Raw genomic sequence first — 21,722 nt, 5'->3', positions numbered from 1 at the left:
ATTTGGTGGGGCATGTTACGGTTGCATTAAGGGCATTTAATCCTCCTTACACCTAACTGTGCGTGTCCACCTAATGTTATCTCTAAAGGATTCCCCTGTCTACTTCCTTACTGTCCCTCCATGCTTGAGATTGACTCTGACTCATGATCAATTGTAATTATGTGTGTTTTGCCCAAACTCAGAGCTGGGGATCAGCTTCTTTCCCCTTTCTGCTTTTGTTACATCATAAACCAGCTTTAGTTTATTTAGTCCATGGTCCTTGTGACCCTCTTGGACAGCGGTTGGTAATCAGTGGGTATCCTCTTGTGACTGAATTAATTTGTTAAACTGCTACAGGCTGTTGAGGGATTTTGGAGGACACCTGAAACAGCAGTAGCTGATTACTCAACTCACGCAAAAGCATCCTCTCAAAGCAATCTCATTTGTGGCTCTAAAGCTTGTGTTCTGTGCTTCGCTCTGATACCTCAGTTAGGTAATACACCGGCGCTGAGAGTTATATTGGAGGTGACACCCCATCAGGCCTATAAATAGCTTTGCACTTTTCCCCCAGGAGCCCAGCTGTAGCTCTCTCCCAGGCATTTGATCTCTAGTTTGTAGGGGACTGACATCACCCACCGCTGCCTTTGTCTCTCTGACTTTCTGACTCCTGCACACAAACACATGTGCAGAAAAACACACGCCAAGGAACACGCTGTCACCCCGGGTGCTGTAGTAGCTTCATTACAGCTGGAATACTATAGGTGAAAAAGGCTTTCATCAGCGGCTGTGATGGTGATGCTTTTAAGAGGCAGTCACTTCACAGATAGTTCGCCTTAGGGTTTCCCTCAACTACATCTAATGATGACTCACCTATTCAATTTAAATACTCGGCTATGATGGCTACAAGCAAGGCAGCAGGCTCAGAGTAAAGTGAGTTCTGTGGCAGCACATCACTCTTAAATAAATAAAACTGTTCACTTAATTGGAGGGGATGGGGATTCAGGCACAAGCCCAGCACAAGCCTCATAACAAGTGGGAGTATGAAGCGAATGAAAACAAAAAAAAAGATATACAGAAGCCCTGCAGGCTGCGTCTGACCCCAGTGAGTCACTGTCTACACAAGCTTCTCCAGAACTGGGTATGACTCAGTGATGAGCACTAACATTACTGAAGTGCACTTGTGGTGCAGGCTACAGTGTGTTACTCCACTTTGGACTGGGAACCATTTTAATGCTCAGTGTTTTATGCCATGAATTATCACAACAATGAAGGTTATAATTGCCTAGAGCTTTAGTGCAATCATTTTTCTTATAGACTTTTATTTATTCTACAAAAACGTAAGGACATAGTTACACATAGTAAACAAACACAATGATAAACATTATAAACAAATGAAACATAACAATCCACCTTTGTAAAGGGTGTATAAGTAACAACTACAGACCAGCTATTAAAAGGTTCAGGTTGCTGCTTTTGGTACCACACAGTTTATAATGAGTTTACTGTTTCAACTGTGGCTTTACTAATGGTTAATACATTGTTTACTAATGCTTATACATCAGGTAGAGTCCATTAACAACACTGAATTTTGGGTTGCCAGATTTAGAAAAAAAATCTCGGGTTATATGTTGTAACTATTGGTTTTATTAATGGCTAATATACCATTTACTAATGCTTTATTGATCAGTTATAAACCATTAAATAAGAACAACGTCAGGGTTGTGAAGTTACCTAACTCCAACAGCTCATCAGACCATTTACCTACTGGGAAAGGTGAGAAACTCAATCATTTATTAATGACTCGGTACCACATATAACTGCTGACAGATGGCTTATTAAGAACTGACGAACCCATTATTATTAATGTATTTTTTTCTATTATTTATTAATGGATCACTAACAATTGTACCTGCATTATTACCAAATAGAAAGAAAAGATTCCAAAGTGCTTTTCTACAACCTGGCAACCCAAAACTTCTTCTCACTATTAATTAAACGCTTTATAATGGGTGTCTTATTTTTAAATTAATTAATATGTAGAATGTCTCTCTTTTAGTTTAAAATGAAAAGGGGGCCAGACACTCAAATTATGGCTGGCGTGTCTGCTGCCAAGAAATGATGTTAACACTCAGTGTTAGATGTTTCCACAAAATTTGACACTAAAACACTGGTTCAACAGTCTTTTTTTTTTTTCTTAAATGCTGCTGACTGATGAGTCACAAACTCAATCAACACGGAATGACAAGAAATCAGGGGGTTGTAATTGGCAGTGACAGTGCTCAGTCCTCCCCAGAAAAAAAGCTTCAGTGTGCAAAAAAACGAACAAAAAACAACCGCAACAACAACTGCAACAACAACAAACTAGAATATGTTAAAACAAAATACAACATTTATTTCTGTAACTCAGATTCATTGTCTTTTTGTTCACAGAGTGCTACTGACCAAAGATCCCTGGGTCATATTCTACCAACATCAGCATTCTCTTGTAAATAGTAGCCCTGTTGTATATTTTTACATACCAGTCACAAATTATAATACAACACAGTGAATCTACAGTAGCCACTGGCCTATAAATAATTCATTTCAGGAAAGGGATCTATTTGCCCCTCTGATGCGCGTGTGCACCTGGTGCATTTGGCCACGGCGGACGGTCTCCAATTATCCAGAAGCAAATCCTTGGATTTCTCTGCACCCTTTGCCTCCAGATCCACATCGATTGGAGCGAAGCCTGATCAATGCGGGCGACACGAGAAACTCTTGCGTGAATAACTTATATGGGGTGATTGATTTGCATTTACGCACAGGTTTGCGCACCGAAAAATCAAACAAGACATAAACAGACTCTTAAAAATATTCCAGCATGTAGGGAATGAGGTGACTTTGGGGCATTTTTGTGCCTAGGACAAGTTGTTCCCACGTCTCTGGGTGTGATTAACGTTTCTTCACGTGGTCTGGCCTATGTAAAGATGATCATTCACTTCACTAGGCATGCTGCTTCCTAACCTGGTCCTCCTCAGTCCTCCTACCAGACCTGTATGTGCCTGATGTGTGGGCCGCCTGCACGCTGTTTAAATGGTCGCAGCTGCTGAGAGACATGCCACACAAGCCTCACTCCTGCGCTCGGCGGGTGTTCATGGGAAATAATCGGCAAGTTTGAAGGAGGGAGATGGTGGTTCAGCACGCTGGACAGCGCTCGTGGAAGTTGGAGAGGACAGCGGCGCGCGGACACACGAGGATTTAATAAATTTGGGGGATAGAGATGAGCGACGGGTGACCATGGTTGATTTGAAGTGTTTATTGTCGACAACAGGCGCAGGTAACCCGAGAGCGGACTTTCTGGAGTGAGACATGGACTTTGCTGAAATTATTTTCGCTTTGTTCATCGTCGTGGTCGCGGTCGTCTCGCTGTTGTCAAACTTGTTGGTGCTGCTATGTTTCGTCCACAGCACCGAGATACGCCGACAGGTGCCCGGTGTGTTCACCATGAACTTGTCGTTCTGCAACATACTCATCACTGTTCTCAACATGCCGGCCACTCTGCTGGGGATTATCAGGAACCAGCAGCCTTTTGGGGATTGCATTTGCCACACGGTGAGCTTTCTGGAGACTTTTCTGACCGCCAACACCATGTTGAGCATGGCAGCTCTCAGCATAGACCGGTGGATAGCGGTGGTCTTCCCGCTCAGTTACTCCACTAAAATGCGCTACAAGGACGCGCTGATCATGGTGTGCTACTCCTGGCTCCACTCCTTCACCTTCTCCCTGACGGCGCTGCTCTTCTCTTGGGTCGACTACAGCGACGTTTACGCGTCCTGCACCTTGCGACCGAGCGAGGAAGGCAGCGACAGGATTAAGTTTACAATCTTCACCGTCGTTTTCCACGCCACTAGTTTCATGCTCTCCCTGCTCATCTTGTGCTTCACCTACCTGAAGGTGCTGAAAGTCGCCAGGTTTCACTGCAAGAGGATTGACATAATCACCATGCAGACTCTTTTCCTGCTGGTCGACATTCACCCAAGGTAGTTCACATATAATGCATTCCTCATTTATAAGCATGTTTCTCTCACAGCCCTTTGAATTACTATGCATAGTCTTGTCACTGTTTGGCCTTTGCTGTTTGCAGCGTGAAACAGAGATGTTTAGCTGAGCAAAAGAGGAGAAAGCAAAGAGCCACCAAGAAGATCAGCATCTTCATCGGCTCATTCATCATCTGCTTCGCTCCATATGTAATTACAAGGTAAGGGGAATTTATAGCAACCAATAAATCATTTCATTTACTGCAAAACTTCCACCACTAAGACTCTTCAAAAATAAATAATAAACCTAAAGAAACCTTCTGAATAATTAAAACATGTTTAGTCTGAATATAATGAGTAAATAACCTCACATCTGCTTCCACACTCATTGTCTTGGTTGTGTTGTCTGCAGATACAGACCGCAGACAACATCAGATCAGATTGTACACAAATCAAGTGTACAATCACACCATAGTATGTCCTAACCTAGCACCTCACTGTTTATCTTAACCTGACATTCTGAATTATTATCATTTCTCTGACCCATGAGGCGGCTCAATCATCACCTGTATTGTGCTGTGAACAGGTGTCCTGCCATGTATGTTCCACTTAAATGCACATAAAATAGAGTGGTACAATAGATATAGTACAGACAATAAAAAGGCTCCGGGGGGAAAAGAGGAAATGCCTCAATGGGGCTCGTAAAACAGTTGTCAGCCAGATGTGGTGCTGATGACCCACCAGTGTGACATTTGTGGTGTGTGCACATATGGGAGAGAAGAGGGAGCACATTAACAGCGCAAAAAAAAAAAAAGAAGGTGTTTGAGTAACTGGAGCAACCTCCTGACCGGGTCTACCCACTGGAAGTCGCCTGAGTGACCGTTGAAAGCAAAACATCAGATTATTATAATTCCTGAACATGTGTGACCTGTTCTGCTGGTGCAAGTAGGATTTTCTCCTCTGTCTGTGGTCCGGCTAATGCTTCCCTTACATTTTTACATTACCTTAAATGGAAGAGCATAAGGGACTGTATGTAAATTACTGGGGTGTGAGTGGGGGCTGAACCTTACAACCCTCCCCAGCCTTATAATAATACGTTCTATGATCCTCCCCTTGACAAAGGAACACTGCAGTACCCTCTCCCCTAATATGATAAATAGTGTTGAACCGGCACAACAACATGGAAGATTAAAAACAAATCTAAAACAAATCTAACAAAGAAATCAAGTGACATACAATACACATTGCTGTATACATATCCTCACTATCTATGTGTTATTCTTTAGTATATGGAAGATTTAAAATGCCATCTTGTTACTTTGTTTTGTGTTATTAAAGCCAGAAAGCTAAATAATGCTAATTTCTTTTGTCATTTAATTATGACATAGTAAATCCATACATAAAAGGAAAAATAATATAATAGAATTTATAATTTGTATTGTATCTTGCTTTATTTCTTGGTTTGATTTGTTTTTAGTTATAGGCATTTAAAATCTTCCATACAATTAGTTTTAATCATAAAAACTTAAGATGCGAAAGGAATTTAAAATGGTGGACCATTTAAAACTAAATATGTAAGTGGAGCAATATTCTTTTCACAATATCCACTAATTTAATCCACTAAAAGTGATTCCTGTTTATCAAATATTCCAGCGACTCCCCTTTTGGACCAAGAGCTAGGCACAGGTGACAGATTTGTGCAGCTCAAGGAAAGGCTGAAAAAACAAGAACATATGGGGTGAAAACATTTCAAAAGATTGTATCCTGCTCTTAAAAAAACAATCACACTACCCTCCCCTCAGCAAAAAGAAAAAATCTATAACTGTCCTCCTTTTTTGATCTTATCTTATAATTGTCATACAGCTCCTAATCTGTTAGGTTCAGTCCCAATCCATGTGATTGAAAAAAGGTTTTAATGGCAACTTTGACTAAAATGTACTTTGTTTATTAATGTCTCTGCTTCCACCCCTTCAGGTTGGCTGAGCTTCTACCTTTTGTGGACATCAACCGCCACTGGGGAATCATCAGTAAGTGCCTGACATACAGCAAGGCTGCGTCTGACCCCTTCGCCTACTCCCTCCTACGTCAGCAGTACAAGAAAGTCCTGGTTACAGTTGTCAACAGGCTGCTCCGCCGCGACCTGTACCCCTCATCTGGCCATAACAGCTCTTTAGACACAGAGAACGACTACTGTCTCCAGAGGATCAGCTAATGGCAAATTCACAGACGTGACAGATACACACTATACGGGCCAAAAATAAAGGTTGCCTTTTGGAAGAAGAAGAGAAAAAGAATGAGGAGAGAGACAGAGAAGACAGGATATTGTTAGGAAGGGAAAAGTGAGTAGATAGAGGGGACAGATTGTGGGTGGGGGGGTGAAGAGAGAGCAAAAATAAGCAAGATAGTGGGTGGAGAAGAATGAAAAGACAGTGATGAGGGGGAGGATGAACAGACAAAGAAATGAAGGAGAAGACGAGATGGGCGAGGGGGAAGACAGATAGGGAGCGACAGGGATGATGTGGAGATGCTGGCCTCAGTCAGTATTGGTAAACGAGGGATCTGTGATTCATCAGCGACAGCAAAACACACAAAACCACACAGATGCACACACGGATCAAACAAATCGATTCTGTCGGATAAGTCGCGGACCAAACCGCTGGAGACGTCTTCACTTTGAGAGACATTTATAAAGTGGCCTTTTGTACTGTACCAACCACTTTGTAATGATTTCGGCAAATCCACATGCAGCGACCTTTCCTCCGCCACAAAACACAGGGACAGTAGCTGATGGTCAATAGGCAGCAGAGTGACCATGTTTTAAAAAAACTGAAAGACTACATTGTTCCTGCTTCTGGATAATGTACCTTCAGTGAATAGATGTACTCTTAGGTGTGGAGACTCTACTGCTGCACATTTTTGCCATGTTCTGTATTGACCGTGTTAGACTACTTTGCAGTGTCATGTCAGTCACTAAATATTGATGCACTTTGTCTAAATCTCTCAGAGCTACTATTGTTACAGGAGCCAAAGGCAAATAACATTTACAACACGATATTAAAGGATAAGGCTGGTGATATTCTATATTTTTGTTATTGTCATCAAGTGCCATGAAAAGACTTTGCCTCTCAATACTTTCCAAATTTTCCTGAGCCTGCCTGTAACTTCTAGCTCCAAGAGCATTTGTTCCCGGTAATTTATTTTAAAACTGGCCATGTATATATACTCTTTATTTTAAAAGTTTGACTTGAGTACTGATTTTAAGGACTCGTGACTAGACTTGGACTTGAGGACTGATGACTCGGACTTGGAATCGAGCATTGACTGCATTCACACGCTGTTGTGTCACACGCAGTAAATGAACTCCCTTTGAAATGGTGACAGCTGTGTCATTTGTGTTTCGTGTAGAGTTTTTTTTTTTATTTGTATTTCAAGCTCTTCGACTGTCCCAGGGTGGAGCACTGGAGCCCATCTTGGAACTTGACTCAGACTCAACCGTTAGGACTCGGACTATCTTTGGTGACTCGGACATGGACTGGGACTCGAACACCGGGGACTCAAGACCCGACTTGTACTTGAGGTTTAGTGACTCAACTAAAACACCGCAATCAGGAGTAAGTACTTAACTTTTTAGGAACTATTTTTAGTCTTGGATTATTACAAGCTTGGCGCACTATTGAGTAAATATAGCAGCATTACACTGTATGTAGGTTTGATTGTAAAATTACAGTTGCAACACTGATGTGTTTTCAGTTTGAGGACAAATCACTAACAAAGACCACCGCATTTAATTAAGCAAAATAGAAAGATAAAACTATTATTTACTGGAATGACAGGTGTAGTGGTCCCTGGCCACTTAGTCTTTGGAGCATCTTGGTTTTGACACACATTTCATTTAATTAAATCCAACTCTCTTGTGAATACAACAAGGGAAGTCAAGTCCAGGAGGCAGGGATCATGTGAATGAGGGCATATTTGAAGATTTAGGTCACAACATCAAATCAGGAGATTGTAATCTAAAAATAGCAAAATAAAAAATAACCTTAGTATAATATACATAAACTGTATGACTTACATTAACATCAAGACATGCATAGTATAACATGTGATAACAATCTGAACAGTTTACTAGTTACAAATACGTGGTTAAGTTTCAGGTAAGATGAATGAGGGTCAGGAGCAGAGGGAGGAACACGGATAATATTTGTTAGTAGCAGGATGAGCTCATTGTTGGTTTTTCATGGGTTTGTCTGACAATATGAAAAACACAGACAGAAACACCAGACTTATCCTTTAAAATGTCCGTTTGTAACTGAATGTACTAGAGATAGCCCACTTTTAACTGAAATACATTTGTACAACTGTGCTTTGTATCGCCAGTTGACTGGAGAAAATGTTTCTATGGATATTTACATGATGTTATTATATATTTTGCACTGTACAGGAACAACTTTTTTGTCTAGATGAACAGGGAGCAACGTGATGTAGCATAGGAATGCTTTCAAAGTGCTTTAAAACACACTGTTTTGTGTTTGTGCCAGATTTGAATATGTGACTTCCTCAGCTGTTCTATAATTTAACCAGAATAGCTGCTTTATTATTAAAGAAACAATTTCTTTTGGATGTATTTTATGCACATGTTTTTCCTCCTGTGAGCCACTTGCTGTTCTTTGGCAGTGTGATTAGCTATTAGTGGAATATGTGCAATAAAAGCTGTCAATTATAAAGCTATTAAAAATATGAATGTTTCCACAGTAATGTCAATGAATCTAGATAATGCCCTTGGATTTAATTTGTAAGCTTGTAAATTAAATTCAAGCAGTTGCAGTTAAAAGTCTTGGACACTAAATGGCAAATGGAAATATTGTCAGCAATATTCAATATCTCAAATCGATGGATACAGGAACTTGAAAGGAAACATCATTCATTATTCTCTCAGAAATAAAACTATTCTTGGGGTTCCTCTTTCACCACCAGCCACTCACCTGTTTCTGCATTGTTTTGCATCCATCTACCTCACGGCCCTAATTCTATTGTAAATGATATATGACATAAAAATTGACCGTGGTGTCACATGAACAGTGTCTCTTGCAGCAGCATTATTGCCAAGTGTAATTAAGGAGACAGGTCAAAGATCATTTTTGCAGATTAGTGATTCTGATTTACTCTGACTCAGTAATGACTCTGGCTTAATTTGATACATGGGAACAGACCAACGCTAATTCTTTGCAGCATTGAGTGAAGGAATCTCAATTTTGGTGGCTAACTCCACCATCACCACCAGCAGCACCTCTGAATTCAAGCAGTTTATGCTAAAAGCAGCTCAAGGTTGTACTGCCAGGCCTTGGCTATATTAACATATCGTTCTAATTAACCCCCAATCATCAGGAACTGATAAAGGAGAAACTGGCAATTAAAACTGCTGAAATGGAAAATGTATGCATGGCAAAGGCAGTATTTCACAGCTGCTTTAGTTCAAAATGACAACAACTGAGCAAGTGTCAACCAACTCTTTAAACTGTTTTCTATAGTGAGTCATCCTCAGACACTAAAGTGTAGTCACTGTATAAATGTATAATTAAGCCCAAGGAGGATTTCAAAACAGTTTACCTAACAGGAATGTGACCCAGCCAGTAAGTGCTGCATCAAGGGTAAACATCTCAACCCCTCCAAGCATTTTAGGCCACCGTGTAACTCTGAGAAAAGAAATGAAACAGTCAACACTTAATACTGTATATGTGTTGGAAAAATAAAATTCAAGGAATTACAAAAAGGAATGGTTTAAATGTCACTCCACACATTAAAAAACCCTGACCTATTGTATCACTGTCTTTCCCCTGACTGAAGAAATCTACAGCCACCATGCTAGCAGCTCACAGTGGTGCTTTAAGCTAAATGCTAATGGCAACATGCTAACATGTTATCAGTAAGAAAGCTAACACGCAGATATGAGCAGATATAATTCTCTTATTATGTTAGTCATCTTAGTTTAGCGGACCAGCATGCTAATGTTTGCTAATTAGTTAATTAAAACTCTACATACTTTTATGACAGAAGTTAGCACAAAGGTGATATCCTAGTCATTACGAAAACTGAATTAGAGCCTGACCTTTTGTATCATCCAGAAAAAAAGCAGCTTGTTTATATATATATTTTGACGGCTTCAATCTATTCCTTGCTGCAGGTTTTTTTGGTCGTACAGACTGGTTATTTTAACCATATACATTACCAGCTTCTTTCCTCTACCCCCCTTTTCTTTTCTCTGCTAAAACAATACACTCAGCCAATCCAACCAGAAGGTTTCCTGTCCATTCGGTTTCTGAGCCTTGCAATAATCTGTGTAATAAATGACTATGTTAAGGATCTAATTTATATTCCTGTTTTAGCTGAAGGATACACTAGTAGTTCTTCTTTAACTCCAGCATGCACCACCTTAAACTCACTACTCATTACACCCAGAGGGCCCAGCTAACTCTCAAGATACTCTATCCAGTCATGAACCCAGGGGTCCTGCGACTGCCTGCTTGCATGATGAATAATCATGCCTCCCATTATGCTAATATAGATCAGTTCAGCATGAAGGAGATAAGAGCATATTATTAGAGGAATGAGTAAAACAGCACTTGTAATGTAGGTAGCCATAGCAAAATTTTCTGAGTGATAGTGTCCAAGATCCTATTTTTTTTCTTGCGAACAAGCTACTGTCACATCAAATAAGGATATAAATTTACCCAGGTTACGTGGTGACCACCTCTTCCTCTTGAGACAATCAAAGGTTTTGAATTATCTGACTATCATGGAAGTTATGATGAAAATCATTGTTCCATTTAGGAGAATTTTAAGGCTTAAAGGTCATATTTTCTGTTAGTTGCTGTTAGCATCACAGCAAACATTAACATTATGTTGAATCTTCAAATAGGATGAGGTAAAATTATGAAACTAGACCTCAAAGAGAAAAAACATAAACAATGTTTTAAAAAAATAAGATATATAAATAATGAATAAAATTGTTAAATAAAAAATAAGTGCTCTAAACTTTGAGCTTAGCTTTATCTGTCCAGAGTATATTGTTCTGTCAGTACCACGTGTTATTAGAGCTACACAACCTGCACAATACTCTTTGATTTGGTCAACCTATAGACTGTATATAAGTTACCATGCAGGTATCGTTAATGGCGGGGTGTCAGCTTATTTGCCAAACAGTGTCATGTGACTGAAGAAGGCGCACTCCCATTAATCAAGTTAAGACCAGAACAAAGCCGAGGGTACACGTGCACCTCAATCAGGCCTACTTTTGATCCAGAGTCAAAACCTTCATCCAACAAAAAGTCAACCAGTAAATTATGAAGTTATAAAGAGAAGGAAAAATATCCCCTCGTGCTTCCCTGTTGGCCCGAAATTACAATTAAACCGCCATATTTGCTAAATCTACGTTCACATTTCCACATGTCCTCACTTCGCCTCACAGTCATTTCCTCTGTAATTTGATAGTGGACCGTAATGTGTGTAATAAAGTGGCTTTAGGGGAAGTTCACAGGGAATTTCTGCAGACTTGCGAAATTGAAACACACAAACACAGACAGCCACACACACACACACACACACACACACACACACACACACACCCTCTCGCTGCGTGTGTGAGGTGCCACATCGAAACGGAATATAAGTGTCGGAAAATGAGCATCATGCTGCTGATTCTGCTGCAGTTTGTCCTTGTGTCTTGTGCTCCTCCGCGGTGTGACCCAGGATTTCGAGGTGAAGTTTTCTCTACTTTATATGATTTCATACTTTATTCTTGTGCGTGCATCCGGACCTGCTGCACGAGTTGGACATTGCATCTCTTCATGTGCAGGGTCTGGACGTTTCCAGATTCAGAAGCAGGATTTCATGCTGTAAAACTTTTGTGCTTTTGTGCAACTTTCGTAAAAACGTAAAGCTTCAAAATGAGTATGACTATGATGACTTGATGGCCTGTAGTTTGTCAGATGGTATTAATATTATAGATGAAACCATGCTTTTCAACCTCTGTGATTTAAATTTATGATCCTGTAAAAATGATACTTTGTTGACAGACAGGCATTTGAAAAAGCTGCTGAAGCAAGAGCAGAGGTTGATCAGCAGACTACTTTATAAGCCACAGTGAGGCATTTATAAAAACCACTCTGCCATCTAGTGTCTGCCACAGTGTCAGCTAATGACATACTGATGTGTGTTGCAGGACAGTGCAAGCCAACAGTGGAAGAAAAACGTAAGTATCCATGGGCTCGGGGGAAGAGCGGTGTCATACATGGGCTGTTTGTCATCAAGCTTGCCTCATGTTGTAGCGGCTGATCCCATCTCTGAACTGTTTAACTCGTAAATGGCGTCTCCTCTTTGACTTCTGAACCTAATAGCTCTCAGTTTTTCTTTGTGGCTGTGACATTAGAGAACGGTCAGGCCCTAAAGTCAACCCACCCTCCCTGACAGGTCAGATGACCGGACAGTTCCACCCCTGTGGCTTAAGTTTGAGTCAGTGTTTTTAACAACAAAAAGGATGAGATCATAAGTCACACTGGGTGTAGTCTTAATGGAATCTGGCCTGAAAGCCATAAAACCATCATGTGTATTTTTAGATGATCAATGGCACTATGAAATATTCAAATTCTAATTTCCAGAGATAATAGAAATATTTGGAACTAGATGATTGAAGACGGCACAGTGAAGCTCCTAAGTGTGTGATAGATGGAGATACAGACCATAACTTGATCCCTCGAAATAAGACTGATAAAGTTAAGATTAATATGAGCTCTTTGTGACTATCCCCTAATGTTTCCTGCACTTTTTGACACTTCTGATAAACATTTAATTAGAAAATGTTCTTAAACTATCTGAATTTTATTTGGTTTACCTCAGCCAAATGCACAGATGTCCTACTGTCCTACTGCGATGACATGCCCTACACTCAGACCATGTTCCCAAACATCATCGGCCACAAGAGCCGTGAAGAGGCCGAGGCGGGTGCCGAGTATCTCCTCATAAGTGTGATTGAGTCCCTGCTCGGTGGAGAGTGCAACCCTGAGATCCGCATGCTGGGCTGCTCGGTGTTGGCTCCGCGCTGCGAGAAGGAAAAGGTGCTGAAGCCGTGCCGCAGCACCTGTGAAGCGGCGCATAAAAAATGCAGCCATGCTTTCGAGGGGATAGAGATGGCCTGGCCTTACTTCCTGGACTGTGACCGCTTTTTTGTCAGTGACGAAGAAGGATGTTATGACCCACTGGAAGGCCTCAAAGGTGAGAGCTAAGTACAGTATCATTGTTATTGTGAACTAATCTCAATTTATGGTTTTGATTAAGTCTATCCTCCATAAATATTTAAACTTCTGGTTTTGAGCTCTGACAGCTCTTTGTTCTGATCTGAAGGAGAAACACAATCGTAGTCCTTTGAGTTTCAATAGAGCTTTTTTCCTCAACACGTTGTCTGCAGGCGTCTGGTTTGTACAAATGCTCATGTGGCTCACCTCAAAATAAAATCCAACTGCAACGCCTTATTTTCCCACATACACCCTCACTCAAACTTGAACCTGCGGCTATTTTCATGTGTTTTCATTAAGAGCCTAGCTTTTTAAACATTGTGTGGCAGTATTTTTGTTGTAAATTCTTAAAGTGAAAAACAGGTTTCAGAAATAGACATAAAAAAATATCCTCCTGCTGCTGCTCCCAATAGAAATCATGTGTGAGCCATATGAGAGCATGAACGTGTGCACAGACAGAACGTATTGATTTAAGCCTTTAGTGATGTCACCTTGGCATTTGTGTACAGTAAAATGTGTACATGATCATGAAAGTGTTAACGTCAACCAAATAAGTGAGCCATACTGTCTTAACCTGTGGCACTATAACAAAGTGCCTCAGTTTTTTATTGTTGTGCTAATTTTCTTTTTCCGCCAAATAGAATGAGGTTCAGATGTCTGGCAGCAGGTCGGACCTGTGTAATTATTCCCATATTCATATTAATTATGAGCTGATGGTCGTTGCTGTTTTGGTATTATGTGACCTTAGGCTCTTCATACTGTACAGTATGTGTTGTTTCATTTACTTATACTGGTAAAGCAACGTGGAACAGCTTTCCATGACATCAGGTTTCAATATAACAACTAAAGGTCAGGTCTGCGTCAGAGGTTAAGAGCTGAAAAACAAGAAGTCGATTCATTGCTTTGTCATAGGATGGGAAATTACATTGTTATGATAATTGTTACAGTTATTTTTCAGGCCAAAATTATCTTTACCCGGTTCCAGCTTCTGAAATGTGTGTCATGTTTACTTTACTTTGTCTTATATGATACTGAACGTTGTTGGACAAAACAGGCACTTCGAAGATGTCGCCCTGAGCTTCTGCAGTTTTCTTAAGGTTATTTTTCACTATATTCTGACATTTCACAGTCCAAACAATTAACGAAGGAATCAAATGACAGACTCATTGATCATGATAATGTTTGGTTACAGCTCACTTGAGTTGTCAGCTAGAAATGTTCCTTGTAAAAATCTATTAGATGTTTGTTATTGCTTTTTTTAGATTTTTGTCTGCCTTGGTTTTTAACATTCTAGGTATGTTTGAAATGCTCAAAGTGTTCTCACTTTAAAGCTGCCCTAGTCAATGTTTTACATTGATAATACATCAAATGATGCAGCGTAATATGGAAGGAGTAGCTGACAGTGACAAAACAAGACAACTTTTTCTGTTCCCCTCAGCTCTACAGAGCATTTTAGCCTCTTTCAACTCATTGTTTTGGTTTTGCTTCACCTTCACTGCGTCTGTTTCAGCTGGAGCAGTGAGTGGCGTCTGGCTAGCGAACACGGCGGAGCATTTAGCAGCGAAATTTAGCCCAATTCTCCCTCCATGAGTTGGTGGAGACCAAAGCAGAGCTAAGAGGAGAGTGAATTTTGGATTTACAGTGGCCATGATCCAGGTGGCCAGAAATAAGACTTTATATGAATGCTAATGTTTTTGGTAAGTGTTTAACACATCTACCAAAACAACTTTATGAGGTAATAATATTGAAATGTTGTGTTTACAGCTTGTTCAGCTTCTTTCCTCAAAAGAAAAAATAAATAACTGAATGCAGCTTTAAATAACCTTTTGAAATACTTCAACAAGGAGGCATGGCATGACAGATACAGTCTATTAGGTCATGTGACTCTGGCAGTATTACAGTTTAATGCGTTCCGTCTGGTTTTGGAGCTGCTATTACTGGTTTCTGCTGATGTCAAAATAAGTTTGAATAATAAAATAGGGCAGATGTCAGCAGGTTGAACAGTTTAATGTGTCATCTGAAATGAGCACGTTTGGCTCATCAGGCATTTGGTTGTATACTTTCCACACGTTCTTTCTCGTTTCTGCTGTGCATACCAGGGTCTACAGACATCCTATTTATACCCTGGCAGCGCTACAAGAATGGAGACAGTGTTTTCATCTGAGAGATCTCAAAACGTGGAGCTGAAAGCTGAAATTACGCCTCTGAAAACTGATGAGACGTGTTTTTCTTTACAGCAGACCAGGATTTAGAGGCCTTTGACAGCATGGAGATGCTTCCTCCCGAGGAGTCCGCCACCTCGATGCAGTTCACCTATCACTCCAATGCCCAGATGATAAGTACCTTGAAGAAAACTGAGGAACAATGCTCCGACATAGCCAGAACCTACAGCATCGGACGCAGCATGGAGGGCAGGGAGCTGCTCGTGATCGAGTTCTCAAGCAACCCCGGCCAACATGAACTGCGTGAGTAAAGCTCATCACCCTCTGTGTAAATTGTCTACACCCTCTTTCCTTATCAAGGAAGTTAGACCAGTTACTGTGAATGTGACCCTCTGTAGTCGAGCCAGAGATGAAGTACATTGGCAACATGCACGGAAATGAAGTCATGGGCCGGCAGCTGCTGATCTACTTGGCTCAGTACCTGTGCTCAGAGTATCTGCTGGGGAACGAGCGCATCCAGACCCTCATCAACACCACCCGCATCCACATTCTGCCCTCCATGAACCCGGACGGATACGAGGTGGCTGTTTCTGGAATCCAGGACAACAACTACGGTGATGATGAGGAGGTCAGTTCCCCATGGATACACACATCTATTTATGTCGGGCTTTGGGAAACCAGCCAAATACACACAACACGAGGTTCATTCAGTAGCTGTTTGTGTTTCATCTGTGAATTCCTCAGGGTCATCACTACGATACTTGGAACATCGGTCGAAACAACGCTCAGAACATCGACCTGAACAGAAACTTCCCTGATTTGACTTCCATCGCTTACAACCGACGCAGACAAAAGGGCCACCGCACCGACCACATCCCAATCCCAGACTATTACTGGTTTGGTAAGGTACAGTGTGAATCCTTATTCATATTCGTGAATTACATTTTATAGCGTAACAGGTGATATTGTAAGGGGAAGCCTTTTTAAAACTGAATAAACTTGATTTGTTTCATTTCTTGGTCCGAATAAGTCTTAATGCTGCAATCCAGGTTGCGCCAGAGACGTATGCTGTCATGAAATGGATCCGCTCCGTCCCGTTTGTGCTCTCTGCTAACTTCCACGGCGGGGACCTGGTGGTGTCGTACCCCTACGATCTGTCAAAACACCCGCTGGAGCGCAACATGTTATCCCCGGCGCCGGATGATCAGGTGAATGGGTTCCTCGAAAAACATCACCTTTAGAACCAGGAAATATTGACTTCATGCTCATGGGGTTTATTGTCACAGGCTGTTTGATTAACAAAATTTTAATATATGATAACTGATGAAAAAACAATCACAAATATTCTGATGGATACAGAAAAGCAGTCAAATATGTTCACATACTTTGATTATACTTTGTGTATTGTCATTCAGCTGTTCTGATGATGTTTTTGTGAATGAATTTGTCGTCCTTGTGTGAATTTACTCGTTGACTCCTTGACCCAATATTTAGATATTATAGAACCCCATTATAATAATATATACTTTTAATTTGATCTTTATTTAACCAGGATAGGAAGCAACAACAATGAGTTACAGACTAACAACATGATACAGTTGTCTGGTATCAAGATCTAAAGCTGAAAATCTAACTGAGTATTTTGACTGGATTTCTCTTTCATATATTTTCATAAACAAAAATCTTTCATAAAACCGTAGTTCGCTGTCATGCTCTGGCAGTGTGAGTGTGTGACTTGAAATAATGTTAAAGTAATGAAAAGAAAGGAGAAAAATAATGCACCAGTTTTAATTTTGTAGGTTTTCAAGTTTCTGGCCAGAGCATATGCAAACACCCACGAAACAATGTCCAATGAAAACGCCCAGTGTGGACCGTCTCGCGCTCACAGTCAGAAGGGAATCATTAATGGAGCGCAGTGGTCCAGCTTTGCAGGCGGTGAGTCCTCAGTGAAACTAACGAATAAAAGTGAAATATTACGTGCCGCCACTAGAGGTCGCTGTATGACCAAGTATGATCCAAAATCAGGGAAGCAGTGAGGAGGAGCTTTCCTGGAGGGGAAAGGTCAGCTCAACTCCTCATGGCTTTCTGGGTAAAGCAGTTTAGTCTCGTCTCTGCTCAGGTATGCAAGACTTCAACTATCTTCACACCAACTGCTTTGAGGTGACTGTGGAGCTGGGTTGTGATAAATTCCCCCCCGAAGACGAGCTGTCTCTCGGCTGGCACCAGAACCACGAGGCTTTGCTCACATTTATGGAGGCAGTAAGAACAAATCCTGATTCTGTTCACGATTAGCTTGTTTTTGTTGACGTATTAGTAGCATCTGGATTCATGGGAGCAAAGTATTCATACGTACTGGAGTTGATATTAAATGGGAGGGATTTTTTCTAAGATGAGGTCTGAATACATGCATATGAAATGTTTTTTTTTTTAATGAATGACTTGTGTTGTTCCTCAGGCTCATCTTGGTATCAAAGGCATCGTGAAAGATGAGGAGGGAAATGGAATAAAAGGTGCACGGATATCAGTCCAAAGAATACGCCATGATATTACCACAGGTGATCATTTTTATCTGCCTAACAGGCTGCACCATTTTTTTTTTTTTTTTAACACAGATTAATGCTCGTTGTATTAGATAAGGTTTGACATTAGTTTTGCTTCTAAGTCCATTTTTTATTTTTATTAGTGCGAGTTCTTGTGGCGTACTCCAGTCACTTAATATCATAAAGTCAATGAACTTGTTACAGACTCATTTTAAAAGAATCATTGCAGCAAAAGCTGAAATAAAATATGTTGACTTTTAGCTCAGTACGCGTCAAACAAACCCGCTGCATCTTACTGCACATTTCTCATAAGCAGTTTTTGTTTGTCACACTGCTGCGGGAGTTACTGTAATAACCACTTTCTGGCATGTAAACTAACTTTCTGAAAGCTCCAATATAGCGTCACATAGGCGAAAGTCTGACGTTCAAGTTAATTAAAGCCAAATTTAATGGGTATAGTGCTTCTAAACCCTCAGATGGCCAGCTGTGCAGTTCTACAGCCGTCTTGAGTTTTCTGAAGACGTGAACACTCACATGTGTACAGGGCCGGATCTGGAGTGAGGGGTTTTGAAAGCATCTACTCGTCCCCTGAGAGCGCGCCTTTAAAACACTGTGTTCCTCTGCCTCCCCGCCCCCAGGTGAAAATGGAGAATACTGGCGCCTCCTCATCCCTGGGATCTACATCGTGTCCGCCACGGCCCCGGGCTACACCAGAGCCATGAAGAAAGTCTACCTGCCCCCTGGCATGCACACAGCGGGCCGAGTGGACTTTGTGTTGCTGAAAGCTGCCGAAGAGCCCGACATGCAGGAGGAGGACTCCACCATCCCATCCATAGACTCCTATGACCGCTTCGATCCCTATAACCAGTTCGAGCGCTACACCCTGATGGCTAATTTGAGCCACAACCGCGAGGAGAGAGCAGAGAAGCCCTGGTGGTGGAGCTACTTCGTCCTGCCAGGTGGACCCGCCCCCACCTGGCTGCTAAAACACTATTAGAGCTTTAATAGAGAAAGGGGAAGCAGCCCCTCTTCATACAGTATACACACAAGCCAGGCTATCATTTAAAGGATGCGCTGCTTTTTTATTGTGGTTACACGGCAGAAAAGTGTAAAGCTAGCTGGCTGGCCTTCATGTTAGCTTTTTACCAACGAGCGTGTTCGTGAAATCAAAAAGTAAACACCTTTTATCCACAGTGAGAGTCAGGCAGGATTTTGCTTTAAGTCTGTAAGCTTTTGCCTCAACAATTGAACGGCTTCAGTATTCAACCATGATGAAATGTAAAGTTGTTAAAGACTTATATTTGTATTTTCTAACAATTTTACATCATAAATAAAGAGTTTTATATGGTCACAATACGACTCCTTCCAGCTACATTCAACCTCATTTTCCTTCTAAACCTCATCTTGAAGTTTACTCAGATCATTTTCCTATTCAATCCTGGTTCTATCAATTCATTTTCAGTAGGTAATGAACCAGAGTGACCACTAGAGGGCAGGCTATATCAACTTCTGGTTTCTCCAAGTTACTACAAACCACTGACGGTGTAGCATCTGTAGTATTAGCAGAAATACTATGGTGCAGGTGTGTCATGCGTATGATGCTGAGTCAGGAGTTTTGTAAATGGAGTGAAATGCTAGTAATCCAAAGATGCAGTCTGTGGAAATGACTTTTAGCTTTCAGTTGCTGCTGTAAAGCTTCATTTTATGGTTAACTATACGGTGACTTAATTCCAGTGATTCTAAACTGAAATGGTCATGCATTCTGTATTAAAGCCATTTATGCAAGTAATCCCTTTACGGTTTAGTCCATATGATTAATCCAGTACAATCTGTGAAATTTTAGTCAGTTTACAATTATAAAACCACCTCCCACACACCTGAGAGGGAAGGATGGGATGTGTTGCAAATGTAAACCTAATTTCTGTTCATCAGCTTTACAGAGGAGCTAATCTTTACCTTAAATACTCCTCGGTAGAAAGCCTCTGTCACATGTCGTGACTTGTAAAGGCTCGTATGATATTTCTATAGCTGTAAAATGATTTCTAGAAAATATCCACAGACAATGGAGGAAGGAACATTTAGCTGGATAAACATCGGGATATTTATGATTGCAGAGTAGGGGTTTTATTGGCCTCTGTTGAAAAAGTGAGAGGTGTCAACTCAGACCAAGTCATCAGCATGAATTAGCTGTGCAGTGGAGGAAGTACTACCAACAGCAAAGTAGGAATGAGGAAGAGGATGGAAAAGAAGGTGCGAGTGTATTGTACTGCAGCCAGACTACAGGTACTGCTGGATAGAATAGAAAACATAACAAAGAAGAACGTGAAGGATAAATGGCTGAGGCAAATTTGCCACACTTAGCTTAAAAAACAACAACCACCACAACAGCATGAATTCACCTAAGTACCAAACGGATAAAAGTTTGCCACAATAAAAAGCAGTGCAAAATGGAGTAAAGCATGCAAGAGCATTGCCAGCCCTGGGGTGTAGTGAAGTCCTAAATCTTGTAAACAAAACAGCTCTTCAGGATTTTGATGTAAGGTCATGAAAGAAGCATGGGAAAAGCAAATTACCCCAGATAGAGGTCGAGGAACACTATTACAGAATTATAGAAGAAAGTCTGGTTAGTGAACTACTTGACCCACGACAAAGTCAGTGAAAAAAAACAAAAAAAAACAAGCTTCTCAGGGGATTTACAAAACACAAACACATGATTTGGCACCAAACTCAGTCAGCACAACAGCGGAGGAGAAAAACCTCCATTTACAGTAGGTCTGCAAAACCCTGTATTACTGTCCCAGTAACTCATAACCCTGTGGTGGAGAGCTTTCAGTAAACTGTCAGATTACAAGGCCTTTTTCCATCACATGCAAGTCTGCTCCAAATACTGTCATGGCTGGAAGGACGATCTCCCTAATAGTATTCACTGTATAATAATAGAGGGACTAGAACAGCTACAGTAGCTTTACAAAAGGCTCCTTACCAAGATGAATGGTAACCTTCACCTACTCAGGTGAATGCACAGGTAACCTTGAATTACCTCTAGAGATATTCAGATTGTTCAATTCAATACTTCAGATACTTCTCAGCTTCCCTCTTGATTGGCCTTGGGTACTCTCACTCACTTTGGGGCTACTTTACAATGTCTGTCTTTTTCTTGCTTCGTTTGGATGCATACAGTTTTGCAATGAAGCCGCACATACTTGTATCTCAGACTCATTCATAGTTATCAATGCAGAAGTGTTAAGTCATTGATTGATTCATGAAGATAAGTACATATGATTTAAAAGCTACTACCAGGGTCTTAAAAACACACTTAGGAATCAAATGATTTTAAATGAATTATAACACTAACGCTGAGAGCATAGATCTGACACTAAGAGAACACCTTAGGGTTACGCTCTGAACGATGTCTGAAGATGTCTGACAGTTGAAGTTAATATAATTGAGTGAATGAAATATTTTAGTTTAGGTATGAGTATTTGTCAGTTTTTTCTTTTTTTTTTTTAGGAATGTTGAAACTTGACATTAACGTCACAATACTCCCTCCCATAGAGGGTACAGAGTGACGGGACTGAAGTCTAAACCAAACCAAACACAGTGTCAAATAGGCCTGTACCACTCTCTGCATGAAGGAAAGACTAGTTTGACTTGTCACATGCTCTTTAGCAAGCATACGACAATCCCATGCAGGATTGACCCTGTTTGCTTTTCTGGGGCCAGTTCCTTGAGCCGCCC

The 21,722-nt window shown here is 40.9% G+C and overlaps 2 protein-coding genes across 2 annotated transcripts; both read left to right on the top strand.

Annotated features, from left to right (window-relative positions):
• The first annotated feature begins 1,370 nt into the window (after positions 1–1,370).
• LOC130164954 (G-protein coupled receptor 26-like) lies at positions 1,371–9,071 on the top strand. Its single transcript, XM_056369969.1, has 3 exons — positions 1,371–3,998; positions 4,103–4,216; positions 5,970–9,071. The coding sequence occupies exons 1-3, from the start codon at positions 3,328–3,330 to the stop codon at positions 6,205–6,207; spliced, it is 1,023 nt and encodes a 340-aa protein (XP_056225944.1). The 5' UTR covers positions 1,371–3,327; the 3' UTR covers positions 6,208–9,071.
• Positions 9,072–11,545: 2,474 nt separating this feature from the next.
• On the top strand, positions 11,546–19,340 carry LOC130164849 (carboxypeptidase Z-like). Its single transcript, XM_056369837.1, has 11 exons — positions 11,546–11,750; positions 12,214–12,243; positions 12,888–13,262; positions 15,520–15,747; positions 15,843–16,072; positions 16,189–16,350; positions 16,494–16,652; positions 17,244–17,379; positions 17,564–17,703; positions 17,900–17,999; positions 18,623–19,340. The coding sequence occupies exons 1-11, from the start codon at positions 11,672–11,674 to the stop codon at positions 18,979–18,981; spliced, it is 1,998 nt and encodes a 665-aa protein (XP_056225812.1). The 5' UTR covers positions 11,546–11,671; the 3' UTR covers positions 18,982–19,340.
• The last annotated feature ends 2,382 nt before the right edge of the window (positions 19,341–21,722 follow it).

This window comes from Seriola aureovittata, chromosome 23 (assembly GCF_021018895.1).
Source record: "Seriola aureovittata isolate HTS-2021-v1 ecotype China chromosome 23, ASM2101889v1, whole genome shotgun sequence".
Taxonomy (NCBI): domain Eukaryota; kingdom Metazoa; phylum Chordata; class Actinopteri; order Carangiformes; family Carangidae; genus Seriola; species Seriola aureovittata.
This window is presented reverse-complemented; position numbering and strand designations above follow the sequence as displayed.

What these genes read in the sequence shown, in the direction of transcription:
- LOC130164954 (XM_056369969.1), top strand. Translation starts at nt 3,328, where the DNA reads ATGGACTTTGCTGAAATTATTTTCGCTTTGTTCATCGTCGTGGTCGCG. An exon ending in CTGGTCGACATTCACCCAAG is followed by an intron (nt 3,999 to 4,102) that starts GTAGTTCACATA and finishes TGCTGTTTGCAG; the next exon opens with CGTGAAACAGAGATGTTTAG. An exon ending in GCTCCATATGTAATTACAAG is followed by an intron (nt 4,217 to 5,969) that starts GTAAGGGGAATT and finishes CCACCCCTTCAG; the next exon opens with GTTGGCTGAGCTTCTACCTT.
- LOC130164849 (XM_056369837.1), top strand. Translation starts at nt 11,672, where the DNA reads ATGAGCATCATGCTGCTGATTCTGCTGCAGTTTGTCCTTGTGTCTTGT. An exon ending in GTGGTCCAGCTTTGCAGGCG is followed by an intron (nt 17,380 to 17,563) that starts GTGAGTCCTCAG and finishes GTCTCTGCTCAG; the next exon opens with GTATGCAAGACTTCAACTAT. An exon ending in ACGCCATGATATTACCACAG is followed by an intron (nt 18,000 to 18,622) that starts GTGATCATTTTT and finishes CCCCGCCCCCAG; the next exon opens with GTGAAAATGGAGAATACTGG.